Genomic DNA, 27,432 nt, shown 5'->3' with positions numbered 1-27,432 from the left:
TAACTCTATGCAACCCATTAAAATATCTGCTTATTTAAATATTAAAAGAATTTAAATCAAAGTTCAACATAGGTTACTGTGGGAATAATTTCTATAATCAGAGATTAGTAGAATAGCGAAGGAAATTCAGGTGTGTATTTTTTTAAAACATAAACCATTTTTTCCTCACCAACGAGTAATCATTTGGGGGATAATTCTAAAATCTGTATTTACCTTGTATTTCTGAAGTACAGAAAAAAATAAAAATAATTTTTAAAAAATCAATATACACTAACTTTTCTTGTTTACAACAGCATGAAAAATATTTTTTCTGCAATTCCTTGGGCAACTTTATTATTAGCATAACTGTTTTCAATGCTAATTTTCCAGTTCTGTATACAGGGTTTTCTTCCAAGAGATGTGTTACAGTTGGTTTTCTGTAGAACATAACTCATGCATCATCTCTGGATACATTATTGAAATAACTTGTTAAGAAAGAGAAGAGAAAGAATCACACTGCTATTTTGGGTTTTTAAAGCCATTGTTCTACTTTAGGAAACTGGATATAAATCTTTCATTCTCATTATTATATGCTGATATGTTGATTATACAACTTTAAACCAAGAATTAAACTTTGTTACAGTTGGTTTTACAGCAGTTTTTAAACTCATATCTAGTTACCTATAAATTACTGGTGCTATTTTGAGGCCTTTTCTCTTTATTGATGTGTTGGAGCTGTCACTGAAAATCATAGAAATTCCAATATCTGGGGGGAAAAACTAATAGTTACAGTTTACAAAAAACAATAGTACAATAGTACACTAGGAAACAGTCCATATGATGGTTGCTTTCTAAACCAAGGCAGCTTTGGAAATAAGAATAATCCTGAAGTAAGAGGTGTAATTATGGTTTCTTGTGTTTGTTTATTGTTCACCTTTTCTCAGGTATACAAATCAACTGAAGATACAAAAGAAATTCAGTTTCTGAGTTTTATCTGCCAGATCTCTGTGCAAACACTGGAAAATTAAAAGCATCTTGTTAACTGCCCCAGTGTTGTTAAGAGGGTGGAAAATTGCTGCAATTGATAATTAAAAGCAAGCTCTGGAAAAACCCTACATAAATGTAAATTTACTGAAATCTGTGTATCATTTCTTAATTGTATTAATACTTTACCTAATACATCCTGGACAAAAATCCAGAGCATGTGTGCTTAAAATATTTGCTTTTCTTTGTAACATCCCATTTTATTTTTATTTTTCTTCAGTTTTTCTTTGATGTCCCCAAAGAATCCGGAGACAAAAGGTATGTGAAACTCTTAGAGAAAAAAAATGGGGTAAATATAGAATACTGAGCTATCTAAAATCTGTGTAATGCAGTTGCTTTTATTCCAGTTAATTGATGCTTACATTTTTCTGGTTTTTTTAAAAAAAAAATTAAACACGGTTACTGAAAGCAAACCAGATTGCGCGCGTCTTTACTAAAAAAGGAAGGAAATATTTAACATCGATTCGCTAAGCTCAGCCTCGCTGAGTTTCCTTACACACATTCGCTACCCATCATCCACCGCCTCTTTTTTGTAAAAAAAAAAAATCTCTATATCAGTAGGACGTGATGACGACACGCACTGGGTCATTCTTTGTTTACATCCCTCCTCTTTCCGACCCCTCCAAATCCTTGTTTGCGGCGAGATTGGCTGTAAGAGATGGCAGAGAGATTCGCGATCTGCCTCCTGATTGGCCGGAGTGTTCATAAAAAAAGGTGGAAAGCGGCCGTGGGGGGGTGCGGCTTTGCGTGGTTGCGCTGTCCGCTGATTCTCAGTGCGGTAGTGCCTCCGCTCGGCCGCCTGCCTCTTAGGTTGAGGAAGCGATCATTGCTTCGCGCCGGTTCCTGCATTATCGCCTTGTGTGAACCCGCGTTGGTTTGCCAAGTCCTCGCTACCTTGACGGCAAGAAGAACAGGCAGAAGGTGGAAGAGAACAGGAGCAGAGAATGGCGGCATCAGTGCCAGATAAAAGCTGTAAGAAGAAAACGGAGAAAAAGCTGGCTGCTCGAGAAGAAGCCAAATTATTGGCCAGCTTCATGGGAGTCATGAATAACATGAGGAAGCAAGTAAGTCAAGGAAAGGAGGGCGGAGGTGAGGTGGGTGAACTCTCGGCCCTCCTGTAAAGAAGCCTTGGCTGAGCTTGTCGCCTTGTGGGGTCCAGCCATATCCCAGCACTGGGGTGGGGACTAGGGGGTCGGATCCCTGCTCGAAACCGAGGCACCAAATCTATGGCAGTTTCAAGTCTCTAGTGCAGTCGTCTTTAATGTGCCCCCTTCCTAGTGTAGAATGTCACTCTGAAAAGGGGATGGAACGCTTGCTTGCCCCGATTTGAAGGGGTTGACTTGGCATTCTTTTGTTATTTTACAGGTCTCGGTTAGTGTTCTACAGTATGGCAAATGAGGGCGGGGTGCCTGGTGCTGTCCTCATAAAGCTGCTGGTTAATTGGTGGGATTTGAACTTAGAGCATCTTGGGTTTGTCACCCTGTCTCTTACATTAGTGTAATTATTTGTTTCTTTTACATAGGAATTGCAATTCTGATACTCTAGAAGAATTGTTAAGGTGGGGTTCTATAGCCCAGTCTGTTCTATTTGGTACGGGTTACTGTTTAATTATGTTAACCTTAAACATTAAGTTGAAGATGATACAGTATGCTCTGATACTATCCTCAGGTAGTTCAGTGTTTCTCAGTCTCAGCAACTTTCATATTGTGGAGTTCAGCTTCCAGAATTCACCAGGTTGCAAGCTTAGGTTTAGTTTAGTGAAGAAAATAAACATTTCTACCATTTCTCTGAATATAAGAAATATTGTATTTCTGTATCATAACTGTGTGCTTTTTTTGGTCCTATTTTAGAAGACACTGTGTGATGTTATACTGATAGTCCAAGAAAGGAGGATCCCAGCTCACCGGGTAGTACTTGCTGCAGCCAGTCACTTTTTTAACTTGATGTTTACTAGTAAGTTTTTTTTCCACTTCAGCTTTTAATATTATCTCTAGATTCGCAAAAAAGGGAAAATTTTAATCAGTAGTTATTATTGAACAAGTCTTACTACAGTAACTCCTACAATCCCATTTAGACCATACATTAATGCCTTCATTCAGTATTTCGTTTTCTATACATAGTTTATTGATAATTTTCTATGGGTAGTTTTAGATAGCAGGAAAAAGCAAAGCATGTTTTATGAGGAGAATATGAAAATAGTCTTTCAGGATAAAGCCTAACATTCTATCCTACGTGGGACTGGATCATCAGATATTTCTAAATAGTCCACAAATAGGTGGTCAAGTGCAAATATCTACTGTGCCATTGCCATTGTTGAGAAGCTGAGCTAATTTACTTCTGACTCAATTGTGCTTCTGGAACAATGACAGAACTTTCACTTTGAAACAGAATGCTGTGTGGAGTTTGGGGGTGCTGGTAAGAACTTCTGCTTTACTCTTATCTCCTCAGCTTTTCTGCTGTTGCTAAGCTACTTTAGTACACAATGTTCTCATAAATGTCCTAAACTGAAAAAGGGAGAGTAAACTTTGATGTTTTGCAGCTCCTTTCACTTGTGTCCAGGAAATCGGTCAGGAAAGGGATTGTGGGTCTGGCTTGATACAGTACTGTTACTTAGTCCACTGAGCCATAGTTCTTGGTAGCTGTAAGTAGGATAGATGTGGGATACTACTACATAGTGTTTGTGAAGGACAATAGTGGAAGTACCTAAAGGGGGATATGAGTGTTCCACAACTGCATCTGAGAAGGGCTCCCTAAAGAAACAACTTTGCCCATTCACAGATCAGAATAATAGCTCTGCAAGATTTTAAAAATAACTCTTGATAATATTTATATAATTGCAGCAAATATGATTGAATCAAAGTCATTTGAAGTTGAATTAAAGGATGCTGAGCCAGACATAATTGAACAGCTGGTTGAATTTGCTTATACTGCAAGGTGAGTATATCACAATATTCACTATTGCTAGCCATCTACAATTAAAAATCTAGAGAACTTTGTTCATGTGATTAACTTGGGCATTCAAATACCAAATATTAGTATCTCTAATACAGAATGGTTTGTTTTAAATGTTGCAAGAAATATTCACCTTAACTTTATATGCAAATTTTATAGCTGTATTTCTCTACTTTTTTAATTGTTAAGGTTAAGAAAATGTTCTCAAGGATGCTTTTTTAAAATACCATTTATAGACTTTAATATAGTGTATATGTGCTAGGATTTATATGTATATAATTCTTAAAATGTTTATTTTTGTAAACATTGGTTTTTTTCAGAATTTCTGTGCACAGCAACAATGTCCAATCATTGTTGGATGCAGCAAATCAATATCAAATTGAACCTGTGAAAAAAATGTGTGTAGAATTTTTAAAAGAGCAAGTGGATGCTACAAATTGTCTTGGTAAGGCATCTTCCTCCTGTTAAAGATATTCCAAGGTTTCCAAAGTTTGGAATGAAAAACTTTGTCCACTGTATATTATATTTTAGAAAACAATTTTTATAATATATTTAATGTATAATTTGGTTAAGATTTGAAAATGAGCATATTTCAAAACATAGAAATTGGGGAACTGATTTCTAGTACAAAGCCAGCTGGGTGATTTTGGGACAATCATTTTCTCTCAGCCCAGGAAGCAGGCATTGGCAAATCACTTACGCAATCGTATCAAGAAAACTGCAGGGACTTGTCCAGGCAGTTGCCAAGAAGCATCACTGACTCAAAAGCACAAAAGTATAAAGCATATTTTATATAATATCTCACAAATCTAGCACTTTTTCCCCTCTCTTGCATTAGGTATAAGTGTATTAGCAGAGTGCCTTGACTGCCCAGAACTGAAGGCCACCGCAGATGATTTTATTTATCAACACTTCACAGAGGTGTACAAGACAGATGAGTTTCAACAGTTAGATGTTAAACGTGTGACACATCTCCTCAACCAAGACACTCTAACTGTAAGAGCTGAAGATCAGGTAAATTTTTTTTTTAAAAAAAACTTTTTTAAAAATCTTATTTCTTCCTCAGTGTCAGGTCTTCTAACAGAAGCCTGCACAGTACCTTAGCTGATCTCAGCACTCTTCTGGACGAAGTGCTCTGATGTCATTCCTGCGATCTGTTGGAGCCACATTTCCAGCTTGGGAGTCACAGCCGCAAGTACTTCTACCATCACTAAAACCCCTCTGGACTTTACTTTCCACATCTAGTTCTTCCTTCAGGCTATAGTTGATACACAATTTTGAAGTTCCTTCCTTATGGACATGACATTCTTAATGTTAGCAGTTAATGTGGAACAGCTATTATTAATATGAACATTTGTTTTCCAAGTTTCCTTACCAATTTTGTATGAAAAAAGAACTCATCAATTGATATTGACAGGTGGTGACTGAAGAAAAAATGTCTCAAGTAATAGTAACTTTTCCTGTTAAAGGTCCAAGGTTAAGTTAACAAAGTTAAGTTTTAAATGGAGTTTTAAAAGTTTCTTATTTTAAATAAGAATACTTTCTTTGCCATTTCTAAAATAGACTGCTATGTATATATGCCTAATCAAGTATCTTTTCTTATCTTTCCAGGTTTATGATGCTGCTGTCCGTTGGTTAAAATATGATGAGCCAAACCGTCAACCCTACATGGTTGATATCCTTGCTAAAGTCAGGTTTCCTTTAATTTCAAAGAATTTCCTTAGTAAAACTGTACAGGCAGAGCCACTTATACAAGACAACCCAGAGTGTCTCAAAATGGTTATAAGTAAGTTTTCAACATTCTAATACTGATTTCTTCTATGGGCTGCTTATTTCACCACATAAGTTTATAAAAATAACACCTTGAAAAAGTGCTGATTTTGTCCTTTGGGGGTGGACGGGTAAGAAACCAAGTATCTTTTAAATTCTCCTAGCTTCCTCCTTCCAAAAAGATGTTCTCAAACTCTAGTCTTTCAGGGAAATCTGTTATTTCACAGGTCAAGAAGTCCCACCCTTGCTTTGGACAAGGATGATTTGCAGTAGATTGACAAATTCTAATCATAAAACAAGTAACAGTCACTGCTGTGAATGTTTTTTGATAGTTCCTTTGAAATTGGTTTAATGGAACTTGCTGTTTAGTTTAGGGATATCTGCACAAAGCATGTTACACATTTTAGAATGGCAATTGTGCATTCTTGAAATGATTTAGCTAGAGTTATAGTTTTGTTCGGTAAAGGTTAGAGGAATTCAATGAATTACATGTTGATCTGCCTTTAAATCTTTCAACAGCCAGCTGGTTTAGGTCAAAGAAGCCAGACTGTTGATTCACTATGGTAAATCTATCTTGGCAGTGTTAAAGATCATCTTTCACTTTCAGTTTGTTTCTAGGCAGAATTTGAGATTATCTTCTTGAACTACATACTTGGGATTTGGCAATCTAAAATGTCACCTTAGTCCTTGTGGTTTCTTTTTTGTCTTGGGTGTTTTGCTTGTGAAATTCTCTCCATAGAATGTCCAAGTAAAGGTTTATATCCAATATTCTCTCATGCAGTCAGTACCTCTCCTTTCCTTTGAAGTCAAGATAGTCTGGTACTTTGGTGCTCTCTATACAGTAATAATGGGATAATAATGAAACTTCAGCTTTACCAGAATGACTGGAAAGAAAGAAAAGTTATGGCCTTGCTTCCTGACAGGTCTGCATATATTGAAATTGCTGTTTAATTATGCGTGTGAACATGGAAAGGTGAGGAAATAAACAATGCTTCATAGAAGGAAGAAATTGATACCATCTTGTACTTGATGACCTTATACGAAAGATGTACATAATAGTTATGCCTTCTTATGTTGGAAAAGATATAACTTTAAACTGCACAAAATCATTTTTTTTCTTTTTCGTGTAGGTGGAATGAGATACCATCTCCTTTCTCCGGAAGACAGAGAAGAATTGGTGGATGGGACTCGTCCAAGAAGGAAAAAGCACGAGTACCGTATTGCCTTGTTTGGAGGATCACAGCCACAATCAAGTCGATACTTCAATCCAAAGGTAATTCTGATCTTCCATTGTTTGTTATGGATTGGATGTACAATATAAAGGTATATCTTTACTTAATGTGTCATCTTAATATTGCTGCATGTTGTGACTTTGGTCTAGGTTATGGTAACTTTATTACTTTCATTTCAAGCAGAACCTAATTTATCTGTACACCAAAGGAGTGAAAACCTGAGAGATGTACTTAAATTGCAGGTGTTTGCTGTTAATATAGTATCTTTTGTTTACATGTTTGTAAACTTTGCAGATAGAGATTGTTTTTCCTAAAATAAATCAGGGCAAACTGGACTCATAAGGAATCATGCACTGGGAGGTTACAGCTCTGTTTTGAGGTTGCTGTAGCAATCTAAGACTTTTTAAATATATTATTGTTAGGAACATGTCTGACATAGTTCACATGATTTACTTAACATCCATGATGATTCATTTCGTAGCCATAGTAAAAACAGTCATAAAATCAAATCAGTTCACCTGGTCACCCACTTAACAACTGCAGTGACTTACAAACAAAATTCCATGGTCCAATGTGGTTTCTCAATATATCATGTTCTGAGGATAACATGAACAGAAATATTCATGTTACTCTCAAAAAGTGGAATAAACTAAAATATTAATGATCCCAAAACTTTGAAGACTTTTTTTTGCAGAAGGACATGGCTGAAAATATTCTATAAGGCTTTGATTTATTTTTATACAGGATTACAGCTGGACAGACATCCGATGTCCATTTGAAAAGCGGAGGGACGCAGCTTGTGTTTTCTGGGATAATGTAGTTTATATTTTGGGTGGTTCCCAGCTTTTCCCTATAAAACGAATGGATTGCTATAACGTTGTTAAAGACAGCTGGTACTCCAAACTGGGTCCTCCAACTCCTCGGGACAGCCTTGCAGCATGTGCAGCAGAGGGTAAAATTTACACATCTGGTGGTTCAGAAGTAGGTAAGACACATTTAAGGACATGGGTGTGGGAACTTTAAAAGCAAAGCTGCACTTGTTACTGTATTGTTGCAAAATACCTCTTTTAAAAGAACTAGATTACACTGAACACAATTATGCCCATTTTGAATCCACGTGATAGCACAGTAATACTACATGCGTTATTTAAACTATATTTCCTCTGATAGAATTGAAGGTTTTACAACTTCACAACTTGAATTATTTTCTAAACATACATAGATATTTATTTGGGAATAAATTTCACTTAATGCACTCAGTCTTGACTGATTGGACTTGAATAAGACTATGCCATTGATTTTATTAATGTGTTGATAAACATGTGAAATACAGCTCTTTGCAAAAAAAAATCTTTTTGATAATTTTCCTTACTAGATTTTTTAGAATTTTTTCCTTGTATATGTGTATACTTGTATAAAGGTAAAGGTAAAGGTTCCCCCGCACATGTGTGCTAGTCATTTCCGACTCTAGGGGCCGGTGCTCATCTCCGTTTCAAAGCTGAAGAGCCAGCGCTTGTCCGAGGATGTCTCCGTCGTCATGTGGCCGGCATGACTAGACACCAAAGATGCACGGAACGCTGTTACCTTCCCACCGTAGAGGTCCCTATTTTTCTACTTGCATTTTTATGTGCTTTCGAACTGCTAGGTTGGCAGAAGCTGGGAAGAGTAACAGGCGCTCACTCTGTTACGCGGCACTCGGGATTCGACCCGCCAAACTGCCGACCTTCTGATTGACAAGCTCAGTGTCCGAATATTTAAAAAAATTCCTCTCATTATTTTCTCTCATTACTCATGGTAATAAATTAACCTGCATCTGTCACAAGACACATACCCAGTATAACTACACTATTAGCTGTGACCCAGCCACATTATGTGGTAGACTGTTTTACTTCTTTCCTGGGCTTCTGCTTTAGGAGTAGCATGTAATTACAGCCATTTTCCCGCTGGACTTTCCTTTGGACAGCCATTTTCTATGCCTCTTGAGTCGCTGAAGGGACAGCATGCATATCTCAAATTTTCTCCCCTGCTAGCATGGCAAAAACATTCTTAGATTTTATTCACATTAAAGAGGACACACAAACCACTATTGCTCATTTGTTTTTTTCTGTGCTTCTACTGAGAATTCCAATAAAAACTGCTTTTTTTTTCTTCCATTAATCAGATGTTGTCCTCAATATGACTGATCTGATTTGATGTTGAAAAATTGAGAAAGTGATGTCAAGTTAGCATTCCCTGGAAATAGTATGTCAAAATCTGGACCTCTACTGAGAATTTATTGTCTATGTTATTTGCCTACTAAGAATATTATCTTAACAAGCAGATAGTCTCATTGTCTAAGTGATTCTATTTTGTCTTTGTTGGTTAAAGGAAATTCTGCTTTATATTTATTTGAATGCTATGATACAAGAACAGAAAGTTGGCACACAAAGCCCAATATGCTGACTCAACGATGTAGTCATGGGATGGTTGTAGCAAATGGCCTGATTTATGTATGCGGAGGAAGTTTAGGGAACAATGTTTCTGGAAGAGTCTTGGGCTCCTGCGAAGTTTATGATCCAGCAAAGGAAACGTAAGTTCTGACTTTATTCCCTGTCAAAAGCTTTTACCAGCAATGGGTTTCTTTACATTGTAAAATGGTAGAAAAGTTTGATTTCAAAGCTGTTTACTCACCCTTCAAAACACTGAAATTACTTTATTCTTATTTGGGGAGGAAAATGTTAAAGAGCCACCAAAGAACCACACTCCATTTTAAATGGAGCTGCAACTCATGTGCCGGTCTTTATTGAGATAAGAGAACTAACAGCTAATTATAACATTTCTCATTAAGTCTTGATCACATTTAATGTAAAAGAAAATATGGTATGAAATTGTGCATTTTAAATATTTGCAGGTGGACTGAGCTATGTCCAATGCTTGAAGCCCGAAAGAACCATGGTTTGGTGGTTGTGAAAGATAAAATATTTGCTGTAGGGGGGCAAAATAGCTTAGGTATGTATTAATAATTTATTCTACCTAACTGCCATGAGGCTATATGGACTGTTGCAGTATTAAAATAAAATAAAATCCTAAATTCTGCTTTCTGAAAGATAAAGACTGATGCTTGCAGTATGGGCTTTAAAGAGCTGTCACAATATTTCAAGCAGATTGACATAAGTGGAAAAATATTGTTAAACACCAGAAGGCTTAAATGCCAGAAAGTAGTTCCCTAAAACCACCCCATCCTGATTCTCTCTAAACAGGAACTATCAAATCTCCTTTATCCCTGAGTTTTTTTCATATTAATGATAAGTTAAAATGTCAACTTTTCAGAAAGGACAACAGCCATATACCACCAGATATAAATATATGATACCATGTAAATAAAAAGCAGATGCTAATTACACAATAGTGATTAAAATATTTCCTTATAATATCTGTAGCCATATTCTGATAATATTCCTAACAAATTAACAATATATAGTTTTAATTTTAATATTCCTAATCTTTCTTAAAATTTTATATTTCCAATGTATCTTGTAAATAGTTTTTTATATTGCAGTTCTATACGTATTTATCTGGAAATAAGAATGATAACTTTGTGGAACTTACGTTAACAAGCTAACAGTACAGTTTAGATAAATAGTACAATTTCAATGATTTTGTGGCTTTATGATTCCATTTTATTACATCCTCACTACTTATGGAAGTTTTGTATTTGTGATGAAGCATAGCTCTGGTGTATCAATATTCCTTTTTCTTAATTTTAAATAATAGATGAAGTTCCTTTACAACATTAAACATTTAAGATTTTAAGGCTACATATTCCCATTTCTTAGAAGTAAGTTCCATTAAACTCTGAAATTCAGGATATTAAATTATTATTTCACAATAATTATTTCATCAACTTTACATAGTTTGAAAGTTATTTTTCATCTCTAGGGCCCATATATTTTACCTGTTTTTATAGTAAACTAAATGTTCATTTAAACCACTCAATTAACATAATTTATTATATTGGTAAAATATTTTTAATTTCTTAGAAAAAAGTTTTAATCCTAAAATGATAATGACAGTTATATTGGCTTCATACTTATTTTCTTTCTTCCTTGTAAAGGTGGCTTAGACAGTGTGGAATACTATGACATTAAACTGAATGAATGGAAGATGGTTTCCCCAATGTCGTGGAAAGGTGTAACGGTAAAATGTGCTGCTGTGGGTTCCACAATTTATGTTCTAGCTGGATTTCAGGGTGTAGGTCGCTTGGGGCACATTCTTGAATATAATACTGAAATTGACAAATGGACAGCAAATTCTAAAGTTCGTGCTTTCCCAGTGACCAGCTGTTTAATTTGTGTAGTTGATACTTGTGGAGCAAATGAGGAAACATTAGAAACTTAAAAAAAATAGGATTATCAAAAAGTACTCCTGAAAGAGATTGCTATTTGTTTTGTTCTTGCCAGTCCATAATGTGTGAACTGAATGTAGAAAAAAAATTGGACTGTGATTTTCATTATTATTTCAACTTGTTTCTATAATTTGGGTTTTCTCATTTGAGCACTGTTCATTAGTGTCCCTTTTATGCATCGGAATTATTTCAATTTTTCTAAATCAGGACTGAAGAGAAATAAAAATTTCTGAAGATACACATATAATATTTTTCCAAAAAAACCCCTGTCTAATATGCATTGCTAATTATTTTAAGAATAACCTCTTCATTAATCTTCATTTTTCATGAAAAGCACTGAAATTCTTCAGGTAGGAAACTCGCAAAACATACTATTATGTTGCTCAAACTTGTGTTCATGGTTCCCACCTCATTACATAATTCAAGTTCTGTAATTTTGTTTCCGATAATTGCAATAGTTAAATTAATTCCAATACTATTAATCTTCTCTATATACTTAACTTACTCTAATAAAAAAGTATTGTTATTGCACATGACCATTCTCTCTCTTTAAATATTTGCATCACATAACCAAAGTGGTGTCAAAGTAGAGGCAAATAATTTCCTGAACAGACGTTCTTAATTCCATCTATACAAAGTTTTATTCCCTGGAGTGTAGTTCCATATATTCGTTCAATCATGCATATAGGAGCTGTGCTTTTGATAAGTGCATCTACTTTCTGAAATATTACAGGTGTAAACAAGATACTATGGTAAATTTCTTTTATTTGCAAGTAAGTGTTGGTGAATTTAAGAATAAAAACCAGTCCTTTATTTGCACATATGGGGAAAAGTAGGGATACTGCAGTAGAAAATTTCAGAAATGGTTTTCTGCAACTTCTATTTTTAAAGTTTTGTCCTGAACTGCAATCCCATTTTATTTTTCTTTTGTTTATGAATTAAACTCTATGCTACTTAAAATCTGCTTAGTTTTGAGCTGATTTCCTTTCCTCAAGCTACTTATAAAAATTCATAATCATTTCTTACATGTCAAATAATAAGATTGCAGTAATATTTCAAAAATATAATGTATATGTACTTTAAAAGTACTCATTTATAAACCTCCATATGAGAAAGTTGAATGATAGCACTTATGTATAATACTTTTTGGGGTATAAACATACATTGCTTTGCCTAATTTTTCTCTACATATTTTTGCAGTTAAGGGGGGGGAAGAGAGAGAGAGAAAGAGACTAATTTCTTCTAAATTGAAACATTCTATATTGATCAAGGTATATCTTTGTGTATCTTAGTATTTGCTTTTTGTCATGAAAATCTGAACTTACTACTTTAAACAGCTTTGGATTCAAGTTGGATTTAAAAACAAATTCCTAAGCAAACTGAGGTGCATTTTTTCAATTAATAGATTGTCCAAAAATAAAATATTAATCCATGTAATTTTCAAGCAATGAAAATGCTAGAGGGAGTTTCATAAAACCAATATAAACTAATGCAAGTTGTATTGTTTTCCATAGGTTTACATTTCTCCATGTTATTTGTCTAGGCAGAATGTGACAGGTATGTTTCATTGTGAGGTCTTAGTTTATGAACATTATGTGCAAAAAGTTTTGATTTTGTGTATTGCTGGGCACCTATTAAAAATCTTGTATACTGAATAATTTTGTTATGTATCAGAATTTTGGAAGTGAAGCAAATACCTCAGTGAGGTTTTTGTGGTCAGTTAATTTTATTAAATATTTGTTCCTAAAAATGTGTTGTTTTTATTTATTACTTGTTGTATGAACAGTCTAAGCAATCTTTATCCATTAAATAATAACCCAATGGCATTTTAGACCGCTTTAAAGACCTGGCTGTTTCTTCAGGCCTTAACCAAAGGTGGCTGAAACTTTCACATTCCCCCAAATGGCTGGCTCAGGAATTCTGGGAGTTGAAATCCACAAGTCATAAAAAACCAAGGTTGCCTACCCCTGGTCTGGTGGATTCACCATCTTTTTCCCCCCCTTCTTTTTCTTTTCTGGTCTGGTTCTGTTTTTATCCTTTGTTTTGTTGTTTGTTGTACTATGAGCCATCCAGAAGTCACCTGGAGTCAGGCAGTAAAAGTGAAGTTAAAGATAAAACTGTTATTGGTTCACATTCTGTTGCAGCAATAGAAAATTATAGCCCTTTTTTAAACTATGTCCCATATACTTAGAAAATTGTTAAATAGTACAAGACTTGACAAATATGTTAATGGTTGAAGCCACTGTTTCTAAGGGTGCCAAGAACTAGTTTGTGAGATGAGCAGATTCTAGCATCTATACCACTGATTTGTGATTTTTGGATCACATGCAGGATGTACTATGGAGATTATTTTGGCAAGATTATAATGTAGGAACCTCTTTTCATTCAATGGTCCTTAATCTTCGGGAGCCACCTGCCATACATGGAAAGTACAACAATCTCACATATATTGCAAACTTGGGTTCCACTAATCATTAGGCTCATAAATGTGCTAAGCCAAAACAAAGCAGATTACATTGTGGTTTAGCATGCATGAATTCAGACAGTATTAGATTGCTGCATCAAAGTATGTGCCTGAAGGATATAGCTACTCCAAAACATTTTCCTAGAAGGCAAATAAAAAAACACAAAGATGGAGGGGAAGCACTCTACTATTTTGAAGAGTTTCCTACTCCAATTTTCATAGAAGACAAACCATAAATACAAAGATCACTTATGCCAAATTATTTTAATATTTGATTTCAAAAATCACAGCATAGTACTGAATCAGTTTCACAAAATACAGATTGATAATCAAAGAGTTGAAGCACCAACCAGACAATATTCCTGACAAAACACTAAATGAAAAATGGCGAACATCACTCCTCCTTGTACACCATAAAGCATCTTCCACAACTACTATTTTCCATGAAGCTCTGTCACTATCTTGCTTTACATTTCAAAATGAGGGACTTAACAAAACTATAATTTCCTAGTATTTTTATTTGGATCTAAAAGCATTCCTGAAAATAAAAGTGGCAAGGGAAAGCCAACTGATCAAGTGGTTAAGGCACCAGCTAAAAAGCAGGAGACGGTCATTTCAAGTCCAGCCTTAGCTTAAAGCTGGCTGGGTGACTTTGGGCCAGTTACTTTCAGCCCAACCTCACAGGATTGTTGTGGAGAAAATAGAGGAGGAAGGTATCTTCAACTGTCTGTTAGGACATAATTATAATTTTACAGTGGCTACATTTAGAAAATAAGACCTACTCTTCAATAGTTATGATGAAATAGACATTTTATAATTACAACTTCATAGAAAACATAGTTGCCAAAATCCACTACTACATATCTACTACTGTGCTACTATCATCTTATCATTTGGAGCCTCCAAGAAAGATAAAGCAAAAGGGGACAAAAGTCATAATGATAAAACACTGAAACTACTTGTTAAATAAATGCCATTGCTTTGGTAAGAAAAAAGAACCAGTAATACAATATTTAAAATATTAAATAAACTAACGAAACAAAAAGAGAAACTCAATTTTTTTAAAAAAAACCATTATAACATGATTTTGTGGAGTAAAAACAGATCAGTCTTTCAATTTTGTTATTCAAAAGGATGAACACAAATCAATCCAAGATTGTACTACTTCAGACTAACAATGTTTCCACCATAACAAAAAAGTTTTTGTTGTACCCAGCATTAAATACAAATCATTGTTCTTCCATTATTTGTAACTACTAAATTCAATTAAATATACACAACTATTTCTACATCACAAAACTTGTAACCAACCAAGATGTGTTTGTTTGCTAGGCATGCACAACACACTACATTAAAAAGTTTGATCAGTTTATGACGGAGCACGTTGTGTAAAAGATAAGTCTTTTCCCCATTTTCTCAACCCCTCTAATTTCAAAATATAAAAGTGGGATTGGTATTAGTGGCATAATACGGAGACTTCCTGCTGAATGTCGCCTTCAGAGGCGCATTAAATTCTTATCACTATATATTCGGGTGCCTGTTCTTTTTAATTAAATGTAACGAGATATCTAAAATCAGATTTTTTTAAAAAAAACAATTACTTTTTCCAATGTTGAAGGGCAATCTGCCAATGTATTTACTTCCGCCAGGGTAGACTTGTCGTCTTTACGTCATCATTAGACGCCCTGATTACTGCGTGCCAAGGCACGCCCAAGTCTGCCTAGCCCTGGGGAAAATCTTTCGGAGCGGATACGGTAGTGGAAGCAAAGCGGGAAATTTCTCATGGCTCATAATTCTGGTCGGGTTTGCTCTTATTACTTACAGGGCAACTGCCGTTTCGGTGATAGATGCTGGTATGAGCATCCACGTGGTGGCAGAGCCAGCCAGGCCTTTGGCGAAAACTCAGGTGCGGAGGGGATTTGGGTGCTCCATTAGCCGTTAAGGGTCGCCACTTGCAGTTTCTAGGCTTAATTGAGAACGTGGCTGCATAATGGTTATTTACTCGTGAGAGAAAGGTCCACCCCCGCCTTCTAGGCTGCCAAAGGCATTCGGACAAGTGTTGTTTTTTACCTAGTTTGCTTATATTTTGCTCTTGACCCCGTCCAGCCTCTTTTACTGTGATAGATTGTAACCAAACTTCTCCGTACTTTTTATTAGGATGCTTTCTCTTATTTCTTGACCGCTGTCTTTGCAAGAGAATCCTATAAGAGTTAACAAAGTTAAAACGGACTTCAAAAAATATTGAAAGCCATTAAATAAGATTAAAACGAGGTTCGTTACAAAAGCAATGTTAATGGGCAATGCAGTCTCGTTCTGTAATTACTGTTCAGCCAGTGTGCTTGAAGTTGTTATCCTACTCATGAAACACATGTTAGTCTTCTATGGATTGCAGTGGGATCTACTTTGAGTAGAACTAAATTATCCCACTCTGAGTTCATTTAGGTCTCTTCCACTTCAGCTGCCACAGCAATGTATAATTGCAGTTATTGAAAAATCACATGGTTCTATAATGGTGAGATGCCATTAAAGTTTGTTAGGCTCTTGGACACCTATAGAGATTAAACAATTAAAAGCTGTTTGCTTTATTTCCATTTTGTGTAAATTCTAGTTTATACATACTTCTCTTGCTCACCTGTTGGAACACTGGCTGATTGTGGTCTCTGCAAATTCTCAGAATTTAAGTCCAGCACTGATAAAGATGTGAGGACAAACATCCTACAAAATAGCCAGCACCTGTGCTGCTATTGTCCTGTCTCTTTAAGGCCTCTCCCTAGCCATCATAGCAATTGTTACTTATAAAAACTGAGCAGAGGCAGCTGGGTATGGTGTGAGGGGGGAGGTGTGTGTGTGTGTGTATACATATCTAAAGCAGCCTAAGCAGATAGAGATACTGTTCTTTACCAGTAGGACTTATAAATAGTAATTGGAGGAGCAGCAGGAGGAGGAGGTGTAGAAATGGGAAAGAATGGAGTAGTGAGCAATGAATACTAGGCTTTGAGCGCTGTGTATTGGCTCTCTTAGATTTTGGAGCCCACTGACTTGGATACATGTAAAAAAGCCTACTCCTACCACAAATGTACAAATGGTGGTAGAGGTAGGTAGATATATAATTGGGATACCCAAAAGGTGGAATATCCAACCATACAAGTGGAGGTTAATAATAATAAGAAGAAGTAGTAGTTGGAAGGGACCTTGGAGGTCATCTAGTCCAACCCCCTGCTCAGGCAGGAAACCCTATACCATTTCAGACAAATGGCTGTCCAGTCTCTTCTTAAAAACTTCCAGTGTTGGAGCATTCACCACTTCTGGAGGCAGGTTGTTCCACTGATTAACTGTTCTGTCAGGAAATTCCTCCTTAGTTCTAGGTTGCTTCTCTCTTTGATTAGTTTCTATCCATTGCTTCCTGTCCTTCCTTTGGGTGCTTTGGAGAATAGCTTGACTCCCTCTTCTTTGTGGCAGCCCCTGAGATATTGGAATACTGCTATCATGTCCCCCTCATCCTCCTCTTCATTAAACTAGACATACCCAATTCCAGCAGCCGTTCCTTATATGTTTTAGTCTCCAGACCTCTAATCATCTTTGTTGCTCTTCTCTGTACTCTTTCTAGAGTCTCGACATCTTTTTTACATCGTGGTGGCTTAGACTAAAGGAGTTCAATAAACATTCCATGAAAAAACATTTGGCTAAAATGGGGCTATAAAAGGAAAGGAGTTTTCCTCACACAGACCTCAGACTGCAGGAATTGACCTGCATCCTGGCTACAGAAACCAGACCTCTTACCAGACTTTACACCAAACTAACATGGAAAAAGCAGAAGGTCAGATAGGCTGGAATGCAAAAAAGAGGCAAGAAGAGAACAGTGTAGGAGACTGATAGACCTCCTTAAAGGGATACAGTCACCAGAAGAGGCACATTACAGGAATAAAAATTATCACAGTTGTGAAGTAATTTGGTGTGATATAAATCTTACTTTACAATGTAAAGTAATTAAGTATGGAACAAGAGTACAAAGCTTGTAATAATATGAATTCTGTTGTCATGGGATCTACATTTGAGTTACTTTCTGTAGGTTTTGAATTTGTACCCTGTCAAGTAGTCTTTGTGAGGCCCATTTTTGTCACTTAATTCTATGATATAGATTAAATTATTTTTTATTGCAAAGAAGATAAATGTTTGACACATAGTGTTCTTTTTCATTCAGGCTCTAACAGAAGAGGAGCTCAGGGTGGACAACACCATTCTGTTAGTTTTCAGGCATCTAATTATTCAAAATCTTCTAAGTGGAAAAGCAACAAAGATCCCAGATCCTCAAATTTTTCTCAGAATAGATTTGCTGCATTAGATTCAAGTGAACATGTGAATAAGGATATTCAACCTGATGAAGAAGAACTTCAGTAAGTGGCATTTTTCCAATTCTTTAATTACTATGAGATTTAAATGTACAGTTAAAAACAACAATCTTAAACTCTATGTCTTCAGTTCTTAGTCATTGTTGTTTATACAGTTCATTGAACTATTATAAATGCATACAGAATATGCAAATTGATTTGTAGAAATTTTATAGGTATACTAGAGACCCCTGGGGCAAAGGCACTATCCTACTCGTATGGTTTCTTGATTGTAGAACAGTACTCTCATCACAACTTACTCTGTCAGACTAACCAATTTTAGATCAGGTCCTATTTGCATTGGGAAAGAAAAAGGATTGTAGTTAAGTCTTTCATAAAATTAACTATGCTTTTATATTCAGTAAGTCTTGATTTGTCTCCATGTTTAAAAAGAGTGAAACCTTAAGATTAGCTTAGCTTGATTTTACATCAGTTTAGTATGGGTTACAACTTTCCATTATCATTTATTCAGTGAAATAATAATGAAAGACATGGAGATTTGGGAATCTTCTGGACAATGGATGTTTTCCTCCTATTCACCAATGAAAGAAAAACCTAATATTTCAGGTACAAATTACTCTATTGTCAGGTCTCATTGGATGAGACATTGCACATATCTGTGTAACGAGGCACAATGGATTAAGTGGGCTATTTAAACTTATTTACTTATTAAATTTACTTGCTGCCCATCTTGCAATAAGACAACTCTGGGTGGCTTACAACATAATAAAACAGTATTATAAAATATTAAAACAATATAACATTAAGAATTAGTTAAGATGGCAGGAATATACAGTGGGTTGGAGGTGGATTAAATTCTATTTCAGAAAGGAACACCTACATCCAGGCCCTAAGCCAGGGGTAGGCAACCTCAGCTCTTTTATGACTCATGGACTTCAACTCCCAGAATTCCTGAGCATAGCTGACTCAGGAATTCTGAGAGTTGAAGTCCATGAGTCATAAAACAGCTGAGGTTGCCTACCCCGGCCCTAGGTTAACCTGCACAGCCAGGTTCTCAGGTTTTTTTGGAAGGCTGAGTGAGTGGGTGTGGGTGTGGATCTCACATCAAAGGTGGATCTCACCTGTACAATGTTCCAGAGGGCAAGAGCCACGGCAGAAAAGGCTCTTCTCGGACTCTGCCATGCAAACTTGGCCAACTTTTTCACTGCCTTAAATGTATGATTTGGGACAGAACAGTTCTGTTTGCAGTGGAGCATATTTTAAATCTAAAATAGCTGCATCTCCTGATTCTCCTCTGCAGGTATCTCTTATTTCTGGACAGTGCCCACACGAACACTCACTACGTAGCCAGACTATTATCCTCCATTGGAGGCTAGATACCTTGGGAGCTATTAGCAGGAGAAAATGGAAAGCATATGAGCTCAATTTATTTTCCTTAAAATTACTATTGCCTGGTGAATATAGAGATCTGTCACTATAAGATGTATTTAAAAATTAGACCAAAATAATTTAGACAAGGCACCTTTGTTCTAATATGGGATCAGATGTAGGAGACAACCATATGTGTAATATCCAGATCTCAAGTAGGCATCTCAGGTCTAGAGTTTGCAATTGATTGACCACGCTTTTTAGAGGAAAAAAATTAACATCAGAAGTCAGCAAGTGTTGTGAATGGCAATATGGGACACTTGGTAGAAGATGGGCAAAAGTTTTGACTTGGTTTTGCAGAGCTTAAGAGACAAAATGAATGTAGTATTTTTCTTTATTGGCTAACGAATTACACTGCCCATGAGTCTTTCTTAACCACAAATTTTATCTGTATGTATAGTTACCAGTCTTGCATTATGGGGATAAAATATTTCCCTTTCTGATCTTTATTGTTATCCTTACAGGTTTTTCTGACTTTCTGCCAGAAGAGTTGCGTCTTGTGTATTATAACTGTAAAGCAAACAATAACACACAAGCTTATGTAAGTCTCTATATTGTTTAATGTGGAAGGCTGAAGCATTTTTTTCCCAGAAAGATATTTGAAATGTGAAGCACTAATGAATGATCTTTCTTCCTCTTTTCAGGTCAATTCAGTCCAGCAACTAACTACTCAGTGGAAAGGTAGATTGAGTGAATTGAAGAATGCAACTCCCTCTACTAAAACTGCAATGGTGAGTATAACTGGAGAGTCAAAAGGGGTTGTGTAGTATTTATTTTTAAAAAATCTTTTTCATATTTTTGTTCCTAATTTTCAAACCAGTAATAATTTTGAGCATTAAGTCAGCTAATAGTGTTTGAATTAATAGAGGAAAGCTACCAGTTTGTTTCAGTGATAAGAAGGATTAAATTTACTATAACTACTACTGTTCAGATAACAGTAATCAAGTAATCAAGTAAACAGTAATCAATATAATCAAGCAGCCTTTGTAAACACATTTAAAATGGTAGGCAAAATGATAGGTTCCATTTTCAGCATTTGTTTTATTCAAGGGCATGTGGGGAATTATTTGGAAAAATAACCAGTGGCATAGAAATATAATAAAATAATCAGGATTCCCTGTGGAATCTACCAAATTTTTATCTGCTGCTCATCTGTACACGTTGAGTCCAAGGTAGATAAATGCTTGTCTGAGTTTTCATTTTGAGCCTATTACAAAGGACAAATCAGATAAGATAGGCCTCTCTGTGCTCTTAGGCAAAGATTTACCAGATGAAGGCTTGAACATCACATTCCCTCCATATAAATGTTGCTCCAGAGGTTTAGAAATTGGATTAGACCTCTAGTTTCCCAAATGTGAAGTGTTGCCTCACCTTCAGCCAGCAGGTAGATGCCTGAGGTCTTATTTAGCTTCCTTGCCTAGGTCTCTTGAGAAAAAGTGCCTTTTTTCTTCCTTCCTGCCAACAAATTTGTAAAAAAATAAGCTTCCTTTTTTATTTTAAATATGGTAATTGCCAAGTTGGAAAATATAGGAGTACTATGCCCCTGTTTAATAGAAACTTGAAGTTTCTCTAGAGTAGAGGCCAGGAAAAAAATTCAACTAGCTGCTAAAGCAAATACATATGAAATAAGATACAACAATGTAAGTAGAAAAAATAGATAATAAAAATCTCATTCTAATTTAAGTTGTTCTCACTTAGTAACCACAATTAAGCCCAGAATTTTAGTCGTAAGTCATCGTGGTCATTAAGAGGGTCACCACATGGTTGTTAAGCAAATCCATCTTCTTAAATGAATGTTTTTTTGCCAGAAACGAGCAAAAAACTTACAAATTGCAGTCAATGACAGTTGGAAGCTGCAGTTAGTTATAAATAGAAACTGGTTGCCAAGTAGCCGAAAAGTGATCACAATATTGCAGGGGGATGCAGAAATCATAACTTTAAGGGGGAAGTTGTAAGTTGTAACTTTTTGGGCTCTATCATAATTTTCAACAGTCATTAAGCACCCAGCTGTTAAACTTCCCTGCCGCCTTAAAAGAGGCGGTGGTAAGGCCCCTCCTTAAGAAACCTGCATTGGATCCAGCTATTTTAAATAACTTCCGTCCTGTCTCCAACCTTCGCTTTCTTGCGAAGGTCGTTAAGAGCGTGGTGGCACGGCAACTCCCTTTGGTTCTGGAGGAAACTGAGTATCTGGATCCATACCAATCGGGTTTCAGGCCCGGGTATAGCATGGAGACGGCATTGGTCGTGCTGGTGAATGATCTCTGGCGGGCCCGAGATAGGGGTTATTCCTCTGTCCTGTTCCTATTAGATCTCTCAGCGGCTTTTGATACCATCAACCGTGGTATCTTGCTGCGTCGACTTGAGTTGGGAGTGGGAGGCACCGTTCTGCAATGGTTCTCCTCCTACCTCTCCGGCCGTTCGCAGATGGTGTTGGCAGGGGGGCAGAGGTCAACCCCTAGGCCCCTTAGTTGTGGGGTGCCTCAGGGGTCGGTACTGTCGCCCCTCCTGTTCAACATCTATATGAAGCCGCTGGGAGAGATCATCCGTGGCTTCGGGGTGAGGTATCATCAATATGCTGATGATACCCAGATTTTCATCTCCACCCCGAACCAACCCAGTGATGCCCTCGATGTGATGTCCCGTTGCCTGGAAGCGGTACAGATTTGGATGGGAAAGAACAGGCTCCGGCTCAACCCGGCCAAGACTGAGTGGCTTTATGTACCGGCATCTCGTTTAGTCCAGGAGGTTCCATCTTTGGTTATAGGAGGAGAGATGTTACCTCCCGTTGATAGAGCACGCAATCTAGGCATCCTCCTTTATTCACGACTCAGTTTTGAAGATCATATTGGAGTCGTGGCTAGGGGGGCATTTGCCCAGATTCGCCTGGTATGCCAGTTGTGCCCCTTTCTGGACCGAGATGCCCTACGTACAGTCACCCATGCACTCGTTACCTCCCGTATAGATTACTGCAATGCTCTCTACATGGGACTGCCCTTAAAGACCACCCAGAGGCTTCATCTGGTGCAGAGTGTGGCTGCACGGTTAGTGATGGAAGCACCCCGATACTTCCATATTACACCCCTCCTGCGTGAGCTGCATTGGTTACCGGTTGCCCTCCGGGTGAGATTTAAGGTTCTGGTACTTACCTTTAAAGCCCTACATGGCTTAGGCCCGGGATACTGGCAGGACCATCTGCTGCCGGGAACAAATTCCCATCGCCCAGTATGCTCACACAGAGAAGGCCTCCTCAGGGTACCGTCGGCTAAACAATGTCGGCTGGCGACCCCCAGGGGAAGAGCCTTCTCTGTGGGAGCGCCAGCCCTGTGGAACCAGCTCCCCCCTGAGCTTCGGATGGCCCAAAATCTCCAGTCCTTTCGCCGCGGCCTCAAAACACTCCTTTTCCACCTGGCTGACCTGGACTGACAGGGATTTTAATTATGTTTTTAATTTTTTAACTCTAATTTTTAATTTATTTTAATTTTAATTTATTGTACAGAGGCCTTTAATTTTAATTTTATCTTAACTTCTGTATTTATTGTATGTTGTTGTTAGCCGCCCTGAGTCTTTCGGGAGATAGGGCGGCATATAAGTCCCAATAATTAATAAATAAATAATTACAATTATGTATGCGTATTTCAAAATACTTAATCTGAACCCATAAAACAAAATGTTTGTTTTTAAGGCCACTGAATTGAAGAATGTCACTAATCACCAATCTCCTCCATTTGGGTTCAGAAGAGAGCATACGCCGCCACCTAGAACATCAAGTAAGGGATTTGTTTTGGCTGATCCATTTTACTGCATGTTTCGTTTTAATTATCTTAGTTCCCCTTTAATGCAGTTTTCTTTTTCTTAATATTGCGACTACTCTTACAACTTTTTCTATATGCCTTAATCGCAGGCTTTCCTACGGATACACGGAATACTGTTCAAGCCTTTTCTTTCAAATCTTCTGAACCTGCTGCTGTCTCATCTGGAAACCTTCCTAACGTCCAAGGTGCTTTACTTTCTTCGGTTACTCCTCTTACAGTTGGCTTTAATAATGTGCCAGATTCTTCAGCAGGATCCTTTTCATTTAATACGGCTACAACATCAGGTGGAATTGGAACATCTGGATTTTCTGCAAATTTTTCAGCAGACACCGCACCTGCTACAGCATTTGGAAAAGCAATTGTGCCTCCTGCTTTCAGTTCTACATACACACTCTTTGGAGAATCGGCACCTTCTCTTACAAGTAATATTGCAGTGACATCCCCAGCAATTCCATCCTTTGGCTCTACAGAAGAATTATTTACTTCCCGGCTTCAACTGTCTACAGAAGAACTAAAACAGTTTGGAGCTAAAAAATTCACTTTGGGAAAAGTCCCATTAAGACCACCACCCGTGGAATTTCTTAACATGTAGCCCACATTCTACAGATGCTCTTTCTACTTGTTTTTCTACATTTGTTAACATATGTACTACGACCAAATCCTGGGACTAAGTTTAATTTTCTTTATGTGTCGCCAACAATGCTTCAGAATTATTGGATTCATTTCTACTAAAGAATATTCTTGATTTATTAATACCAAAATGGAAATTTTTAGTTTGAAAACAAACATAATGTTGAGAATAATAGGTATTCAATCATTCTTGGAACACTAAAAGTCTGAATATAAACTTAGTAATAAGCCTTAGATACTGTATTTTCTTTGGCTGCTGCCTATGCAGTTGGCTTTAATAGTCTGCCAGATTCATTAGCAGGTTTCTTTTCATTTAATGGTACATCTGATGTGGCTTCAACGTCGGATGGAAATGAAACACCTGGGTTTTCTGGATTTGGAAAACCTTTTTTGTGCTGCCTAGATTTTATAATATAGGCTTATTAGTGTTCTTCATGATATAGCCATATGAGTATAAATGATAAATTTGCAGAGGATTAGTAAGGCAGCCATATTCAATGCAAAAGAACAATAAAAATGAAATCACTCCTGTGCAAGTCTGCCCTGGTGTCCTTCACATTGTTTGCATGCATCTGGTTGCATACTAGAGTTTCCTATTGAAGGGAAGGCTCAGACTTATTGCTTTGCATCCCAAAAATTTGGAGAATATCCAAATAGCCACTCCCTTGAGTATAAATAGAATGCCTTGACTTGCTAGAAATAGGGCAAAAGCTGGAAAATTACTATATGCTGCTATCATATTTTTTCTATTTTTTTGTGATTCCTTTGAAATTACAGAATACTTAATGTTTGCTATTGTCACTATGGAATAGTGCCTATGGGGTTGGCTTCCCTCAGGAAAATACAGGCAAATTTCTAACGGAGCTCACTGGCTACCTTATGGCCAATCTCACTCAACCCAGCTTACTCTGTTATAGTATTAAAATTAAGGGATACCATCTTAAACTCTCAGCAAAATGGTGCAATGTGAGTAAAACCTGCAGTACACATAAACTAAGAATACTGTGGTTTGTATGTCATCGTTCTGAACAGTGTTTAAAAGAAACTTTTTTTCTTCTGTCCAATTGTGTCCAGTTCTCAGAGACTGCCTGGACAAGTCTCTGCGGTTTTCTTGCAAGGATTTTCAGAAGTGGGTTGCCATTGCCTCCTTCCTAGGGCTGAGAGAAAGGGACTGGCCCAAGGTCACTCAGCTGGCTTTGTACCTAAGAGGAAAAAAAGTCATGGTCTCCCAGTTTCTTATCTGATGTCCTAACCACTAGGTAATTGGCTCTTAAAAGAAATTTGGTCTGTAGCTATATAGACTATATTTTTGCTTGCAACTAGTTGTGTTAAAGGTCCAGCATTGACAGTAAATTTGGCATTGATTATAATGGAAAGGAGAAGAAAAAATACTTCTCTACTGGAGGAAATTTATTTTAAATGGAAGGATGTGAATAGCAAAAGGGAGATTCATATTTCACTTTCAATAGATAACTAATTACAAAACCAAATGGAGATGTATCCCATGCTGTAATGGAGGAAATAGCAAAGGAGTGTAATTTTTGACATCCTAAAAACGTGGCCCCGTGTTAACTATATCTTGCTCATACTGTTCAGTTGCTAGTTCTGGTCAAGAGAGCAGTAAATCGAGGAAGGGGAAAAAGAAAAGGAAATTCTGGCTATCTACCCTTTTCCTCAGGCTGCTTGCTAAACCTGGTTCAAAAGTGGGGAAAAGCAATGGAGGGGTCACAATTAGGAAATACTCAGTGATACAGCTATTCATCTGCCACTCCACACATTACAACTGACTATCTCTGCTTTAGAGTACAACACACAGAGATGGCATTGTATGGATAGCAATCCAAAATTTCCCACCTAGCCTGAAGTGCACCAGACTGAGGAAGGCTATTTTAAAATAATGTGTTTTTCCTTGCCATTTAACCTTTAAGGAACGTCTTCCTTGAAAGTGTTTACCAAAAAACCATGGAAATTGTTGGGAGCCAATATTAAGTTCCTCTTCATTCATTAGTTTTACTTTACTGCTCCCTCTTCAGTTGAAAGCACAGGGTAATTAATCTGAAGAGCAATAATAGTAATATTGAGATCCAAAATGTTTCATTGAATACTTTACTATGAATGGGAGTCTAATTGCTCCATGCCTTCACCCAAAAAGTAATTGTCAATAAAAGCAACTAGATGTGCCTTACAGAATGCGTTTTCTTGGTATTCCCAATGAATGCAATGCATCCCTCTAAGGCTCTATAACTCTTTTAGCTTTAAGTAAGTATTAGCCAACTTTTTTTATTGTGCTACCAGAATTCTACTTGTCAGGTAATTAAATGGTAAAATGTTAATAGTCCCTCCTCCGGAAAGCACCATTCTAAGGATTTCATTAGTCAATTTATGAACCATGACTATAAATCCTTTGCAAAGGTGTTTGAAGACTGTATTGTAAAACAAAACAAAATGCAAATTAATAAATACAGTGAATGCTCCAACACTGGTACTTTTTAAGAAGAAACTGAACAACCATTTGTCTGAAATGGTATAGGGTTTCCTGCCTGAGCAGCAGGGGGTTGAACTAAAAGACCTCCACGGTCCCGTCCAACTCTATTGTTATATCACCCTATAGATCAGTTGTCCTCAATTTTTCCAGCTTGGTGACCCAATGTATGTGGGGGGAGGGGATGGTCCCATGCGAGTGGAGCTTCACACAGATGCTCACCTGCCTCTTGTGCAGCCCAGTTCCATACAGGCCATGGCCAGCAACTTTCTCCAAGAGACTTGTTAAGTTACAAATTCCAATATGTTGACTGGTAGAGAGGGCTCAGAAGGCTTGTTGTCTAACTCGGTGGTCCTCAGTCTTTCTGGCTTGGCAACCTGGTGTGGTTGGGGGAGAGAAAGGGAATGGTTCCATGTGAATGGTAAGGTCTGCTTGCATGAGCACACACAGTTCCATCTGTGAGCACTGCATGCCTGTGCCCACCACTTGCATGAGTGGAGCTTTGTGCGCAAGCACCCACCACATGCAAGTGGAGCTTCACACACAAGTGCATGTGATCACTGCTCATGCAAGTGGAGCTTCATGCATGTGCGTGGCCTGGTTCCGAACAGCCCATTCCCTGGTAGTGGGCCATGGTCCGGGGATTGGGGACCCCTAAGTCAGAGTAATGGCTTGTGGGAAAGAATCTGGGAGATGGGCAAAGAGATGCTGCTTAGGAAAGGGTCAGATCAGAGACAGCACAGCCTGCGATTGTGTAGTGGTTGGAGCAAGAGGCTCAGAAAATAGCAATAGCACTTAGATTTATATATTGCTCCATAACGCTTTACAGCACTCTGAGAAATTTACAATATCAGCATATTGCCCCCAACAATCTGGGTCCTCATTTTACCAACCTTGAAAGGTTGG

General features: G+C 37.3%; 2 protein-coding genes across 2 annotated transcripts; both read left to right on the top strand.

Moving 5' to 3' along the window:
- Positions 1–1,829: 1,829 nt before the first annotated feature.
- Positions 1,830–13,218, top strand: KLHL7 (kelch like family member 7). Its single transcript, XM_083378678.1, has 11 exons — positions 1,830–2,087; positions 2,874–2,976; positions 3,864–3,957; positions 4,296–4,420; positions 4,814–4,989; positions 5,587–5,761; positions 6,876–7,018; positions 7,722–7,962; positions 9,345–9,546; positions 9,868–9,965; positions 11,071–13,218. Exons 1-11 carry the CDS (start codon positions 1,968–1,970, stop codon positions 11,352–11,354), a joined length of 1,761 nt encoding a protein of 586 aa, XP_083234804.1. The 5' UTR covers positions 1,830–1,967; the 3' UTR covers positions 11,355–13,218.
- Positions 13,219–22,839: 9,621 nt separating this feature from the next.
- On the top strand, positions 22,840–26,388 carry NUP42 (nucleoporin 42). Its single transcript, XM_083378679.1, has 2 exons — positions 22,840–23,369; positions 23,504–26,388. Exons 1-2 carry the CDS (start codon positions 23,270–23,272, stop codon positions 24,004–24,006), a joined length of 603 nt encoding a protein of 200 aa, XP_083234805.1. The 5' UTR covers positions 22,840–23,269; the 3' UTR covers positions 24,007–26,388.
- Positions 26,389–27,432: the final 1,044 nt, after the last annotated feature.

Source organism: Vipera ursinii, assembly GCF_947247035.1.
Source record: "Vipera ursinii genome assembly, chromosome: Z".
In the NCBI taxonomy this organism is placed as follows: Eukaryota; Metazoa; Chordata; class Lepidosauria; order Squamata; family Viperidae; genus Vipera; species Vipera ursinii.
This window is presented reverse-complemented; position numbering and strand designations above follow the sequence as displayed.